Genomic DNA, 322 nt, shown 5'->3' on the forward strand with positions numbered 1-322 from the left:
ATGGACCGCGAGGCCCTCTGCGAGCTGAGCCCCGCCTGCTTCCTCAGCCTGGAGTTGGTCATCGAGCAGCCCATCGAGGTGCACAACGTGGAGGTGGAGGTGCTGGACATCAACGACAATGCGCCGCGCTTCCCCCGCCAGGATTACCGGCTGGAGATCAGTGAGTCTGCCGTGCCCGGGGCCCGCTTCCACATCGAGAGTGCCCAGGACCCTGATGTGGGCACCAACTCTGTGCAGAGCTACCAGCTCAGCCCCAACCGCCACTTTGCCCTGGACCTTAAAGGCTTTCAAAGCGGCAGCAAGCTCCTGGAGCTGGTGCTGG

General features: G+C 63.7%; 1 protein-coding gene across 1 annotated transcript in view; it reads left to right on the forward strand.

The window, feature by feature from the left end:
* PCDHAC2 (protocadherin alpha subfamily C, 2) overlaps nt 1-322 on the forward strand; it is a 50,315-nt gene continuing 49,993 nt past the window's right edge. The window contains exon 1 of the mRNA XM_009586147.1: nt 1-315. Coding sequence (XP_009584442.1) covers nt 1-315 — 315 coding nt within the window. The remainder of the gene's footprint in view (nt 316-322) is intronic.

Source organism: Fulmarus glacialis, unplaced genomic scaffold (genome assembly GCF_000690835.1).
Source record: "Fulmarus glacialis isolate BGI_N327 unplaced genomic scaffold, ASM69083v1 scaffold2591, whole genome shotgun sequence".
Classification (NCBI taxonomy): domain Eukaryota; kingdom Metazoa; phylum Chordata; class Aves; order Procellariiformes; family Procellariidae; genus Fulmarus; species Fulmarus glacialis.